Source organism: Nicotiana tomentosiformis, chromosome 11 (genome assembly GCF_000390325.3).
Source record: "Nicotiana tomentosiformis chromosome 11, ASM39032v3, whole genome shotgun sequence".
Lineage (NCBI taxonomy): Eukaryota > Viridiplantae > Streptophyta > Magnoliopsida > Solanales > Solanaceae > Nicotiana > Nicotiana tomentosiformis.
Window position 1 is genome coordinate 70,215,304 of NC_090822.1, and position 5,181 is coordinate 70,220,484.

Sequence of the window (5,181 nt, forward strand, 5' to 3'; positions counted from 1 at the left end):
CTCTTAGATACCTTGGAAAGATTTTACCAGAGTCTCCTCCGTATACTAGACTAAAACCACCCTGCACGCGGCCAGAAAACATACTATACATGCCACACTTGGCCTCACACAGCTGTCTATTATAAATTCGGAAAGTCAAAAATAAGAGCTTACTTGAGGACCTACTGGCCTGAATAGGGCTGTGCTGAGGTGTCCCATCTTGAGCCATACCTCTAGTTTGAAATAGGTGGGGGATATTTAGACTTCATTTCTTCCTCCGCTTCCCACGTTATCTCTTCCACATTCTTGCTTTTCCATAAGACCTTCACAGAGGCAACCTCCTTATTCTGTAGCTTGTGGATTTGTCGGTCTAGGATGGCAACCGAAATTTCCTCGTATGACAAGTCCTCGGTAATCTGTACATCATCTGTGGGCACCACTCGGGTATGATCGCCAATGCACTTCCGTAACATAGATACGTGAAAAACCGGATGGACAGACTCCAATTCCGAGGACAATTCTAACTTATAAGCTACCTGGCCCACTTTCCGAATGATCCTATAAGGCCCAATATACCGTGGACTAAGTTTTCCTTTCTTGCCAAACCTCACCACACCCTTCATAGGTGACACCTATAAGAATACCCAGTCATTAACCCCGAACTCTAAATCTCATTTTCGCACGTCAGAATATGACTTCTGACGACTCTGAGCTGTCAACAGTCGCTCCCGGATGAGCTTTACTTTTTCTATGGCCTGCTGAACCAGGTCTGGCCCATGTAACCCAGATTCTCCAACTTCAAACCACCCTATAGGAGATCTACACTTACGACCAAACAAAGCCTCGTAAAGAGCCATCTGGATACTGGAGTGGTAATTGTTATTATATGCAAACTCGATAAAAGGTAGATGTTCATCCCAACTTCTTTTAAAATCCAATACACATGCTCGTAGCATATCCTAAAGCATCTAAATTATGCGCTCGGCTTGTTCATTAGTCTGTGGATGAAAAGCTGTGCTAAGATTCATCTGAGTCCCTAGACCTTTCTGAAATGACCTCCAAAAATGTGCTGTAAACGGGGCCCCACGGTCAGATATAATAGATATTGGTACTCTGTGTAGTCGCACTATTTCCTTAATATATAATTTTTCCTAATCTTCTGCTGTATATGTAGATCTGACCGGTAGGAAATGAGCTGATTTCATGAGCCTATCAACTATAACCCATATGGAATCGAACTTACAATGAGAATGAGGTAAACCCATGATAAAGTCCATGTTTATCGCCTCATATTTTCATGTCGGGATCTCTATAGTCTGCATTAGCCCTCCGAGCTTTTGGTGCTCTATCTTCACCTGCTGGCAACTAGGGCACTGAGCGACATACTCAGCAATGTTCTTCTTCATATCGCTCCACCAATACACATCCTTAATGTCATGATACATCTTTGTCGACCCAAGGTAAATGGAGTACCACGAATAATGTGCCTCTGACATAATCCTGTCTCTTAGCCCTGCTACATCTGGAACACACAAATGACCCCTGTATCTGAGAACCCCATCTCCCTTGAGTTTTAACAAAAGCTTCTTTTGCTGCGGAACTCGCTCTCTTAACTCGACCAACTCTGGGTCCTCGTACTGACTCTCCTTTACTTCAGCTATGAGAGATGATTTTGTAGTATTTTGGAGTACAACTCCACCATTGCCAGAGTCTACTAACTGAACCCCCAGACAAGCTAATTGATGAATCTCTCTAGTTAATTGTCTTTTTCGGCCTCTATATGTGCTAAGCTACCCATAGATCGGTGACTTAAGGCGTCTGCTACAATATTAGCTTTCCTTGGATGGTAGAGAATGTTAACATCGTAATCTTTCAATAACTCCAGCCATTGCCTCTGTCGCAAATTCAACTCTTTTTGCTTGAAGATGTATTGCAGAATTTTATGATCTGTGAATACATAAACATGAACACCATATAAATAAGCCGCCAAATCTTAAGTGCAAGGACAACCGTAGCTAATTCGAGGTCGTGGGCCGGATAATTCTGCTCATGATTCCTTAACTGCCTTGAAGCATACGTAATTACTTTCCCATGTTGCATCAGGACACATCCTAACCCGACACCTGAGGCATCAGAATACATGGCATAACCATCTGGACCCGCTGGAAATGCTAGAATCGGCGCTGATGTCAACCTATTTTTAAGCTCCTGGAAACTCCACTCGCAAGCCTCCGTCCACTGAAACTTAGTTACTTTCTGCGACAACTTCGTTAATGGTGCTCAAATAGAAGAAACACCCTCTACGAACCTCCGATAGTATCCTGCTAAGCCTAGAAAGCTACGAATCTCTGTCGGAGTGGTGGGTCTAGGCCAGGATTTCACAGCCTCAATCTTCTGAGTGTCTACCTTTATACCTCCATCGGATACAATGTGCACCAAGAATGCTACAGACTTCAACCAGAACTCATATTTAGAAAACTTAGCATACAATTTATTATCATGGAGGGTTTGGAGTACCGCTCGCAGGTGGTCCACATGCTCATCTTCTAAACGTGAATAAACTAGAATATCATCAATAAAGACTATCACGAACAGATCTAAATATGGACGGAATAGGCTATTCATCAAGTCCATAAATATTGCAGGTGCATTCGTCAACCCGAAGGACATGACAAGGAACTCGAAATGGCCATATCGGGTCCTGAAAGTTGTCTTGGGAATATGTCTCTCCCGAACTCTAACCTGGTGGTACCTCGACCTCAAATCTATCTTTGAAAAGCATCTAGCTCCCTGCAACTGATCAAACAAGTCATCTATCCTTGGAAGTGGATACTTATTCTTAATAGTTACCTTGTTCAGTTGCCTATAATCGATACACATCCTCAGCGAGCCATCTTTCTTCCGTACAAATAGTACCGGTGCACCCCAAGTTGAGGTACTGGGTCTGATGAAACCTTTCTCCAGTAAATATTTTAACTGCTCCTTTAACTCTTTCAATTCGGCAGGTGCCATTCTATACGTAGGGATGGATATTGGTTGAGTTCCCGGAAGCAAATCGATGCCAAAATTAATCTCTCACTCTGGAGAAATACCTGGAAGTTCATCTGGGAATGCATCTGCGTACTCTTTTACTACTAGAATAGACTGAAGTGTAGGTATCTCTGCATTCATATTTATAACTCGCACAATATGATAAATGCACCCTTTTGTGATCATTTTCCTCGCCTTCAGATAGGAAATAAACCTACCTCTGGGTGTCGCTATATTACCTACCCATTCAAGTACTGGCTCACCCGGAAAATGAAATCTAGCTATCTTTGCTCGACAATCAATTGTGGCATAACAAGCTGCCAACCAGTCCATGCCCATGATAGCATCAAAATCCAACATTTCTAGCTCAACTAGGTCGGCTGAGGTCTGATGACTACGAACTGACACCGTATAACCTTGGTAAAGCCGTCTAGCGATAATCGATTCTGCGACCGGTGTAGATACTGCAAAAGGATCACTTAGTATTTCAGGAACTATACCAAACTTTCCCGCGACAAATGGGGTAATACATGATAAAGTAGTTCCTGGGTCTATCAAGGCATAACCATAGTGAGAGCAAATGGTCAACATACCTGTCACAACGTCTCATGAGGATTCCTGGTCATGTCTACCCTCTAACGCATAGCTACGATTCTGGTTACCACCAGAACTGAAACCTCTACCTCTGCCTCGACCTCTACCAGCCGAATACTGAGACTCGTGCCCTGAAGGATGCACAAACATAGATGATCCTGTTGCTGAATTCGCTGGTTGCGCCATACCCTTAGAATCTCTATTTGGGAAATCTTGCATCATATACCTACATGTATAACAAGCATCGGAACCGGCTCGGCATTGGCCCAAGGGTCCTCTACCGCAGATGGCACACCGCGGCAGAAATGGCCATGTATGCCCCGAACCTCGTTGTCGCTGCAAACCTGACGCCTGGGAGCTTTCACCTGGTCCTGACTGAGTATAACGGTCATACCTGTAACCCTGTAGCTGAGGTGGCGGAGGTCTAGGTGGTCGTTCGAAGTACTGGGGCCTGTAACTACCCTGAGACTGCTCCTGAGACCTGGCAAATCTCATCCTCTTACGCTGCCCTGAGTCAGTCCTCTCCATACCCTACTGTCGACACCTACCCCTTTCTATATTCTAGGCAAATGCCTGAATCCGGGAGATATACATATTATCCTGTAATGCAACGATGGCACATGCCTCGATCAACTCTGGGGCCAACCCTTCTATAAACCTTTGGATCCTGTCCCGCATAGTAGCAACTATGGATGGTGCATATCTGGCCAATGAGTCAAAACAGAGACTATACTCTCGAACACTCATATTGCCCTGCTTGAGGGCTAGAAACCGATCCACTTGAGCCTGTCGGATCTCCCGCGATAAGTACTGGTCAAGGAAGGCATCTAAAAAATTCTCCCAAATAGCTGGAGGTGCATCACGTCCCCTGGACCTTTTCCATCCCTCGTACCAAAGGATGGCTATATCTCATAGTCGAAAAGATGCTAGCTCAACTGCCTCTTTTTCGTGGCATGTATAACCCGAAAGATCCTGTGAAGCTGATCTATGAAATCCTGTAGGTCCTCCATCTGATTTTTCCCCGTGAACTCTGGGGGGACTCAGATCAATAAACTCTCGGACCCTCGAACTCCCAAACCCCTCAGAAGATCCTGCACTAGAGAATGCCCTAGCCTGTTGCTGGGTAGCTACCAACTGTGTCAACAAATGCACCGCACTCCTCAAGTCCTGATTTAATGGTAGCGGAGGGGTAACTGGATGTGCGATCTCCCTAGGAATCTCCTCAGGTGGCAGAGGAGCCGGTAATGGCTGAGTAGGGGTCTCTCCCTGGGCCTCCGATTGGGCCCCATCTACTGGGGGTACCTTGCTAGTCCCCTCATCTACTGCTGTTTCGCTCCTCTGGGTAGCCATAGTCTTCCTAGTTACCGTCATCTTTGCATGCAAACGCCAACACGTAAGTTTAACTCAAATTTCCTATAGCTCAGTTCTACAGCACGATTTAGATTTGAAAGAAGGGTAACCAACTCCTAAATGCCCTGTAGTCCCCTGCTTATAAATGTGGTGCACCACACATCTATAAACAAGACCCTACTAGAAACGGCTTGTAGACTCCCTAGGAAAGAATTGCTCTGATACCAC

General features: G+C 45.0%; 1 protein-coding gene across 1 annotated transcript; it reads right to left on the bottom strand.

Moving 5' to 3' along the window:
- Positions 1-1,274: 1,274 nt before the first annotated feature.
- Positions 1,275-3,600, bottom strand: LOC138901626 (uncharacterized). The gene is made up of 2 exons (XM_070189405.1): positions 3,253-3,600; positions 1,275-1,697 (listed from the first exon to the last, which is right to left on the bottom strand). The coding sequence occupies exons 1-2, from the start codon at positions 3,598-3,600 to the stop codon at positions 1,275-1,277; spliced, it is 771 nt and encodes a 256-aa protein (XP_070045506.1).
- Between the last annotated feature and the right edge of the window lie 1,581 nt (positions 3,601-5,181).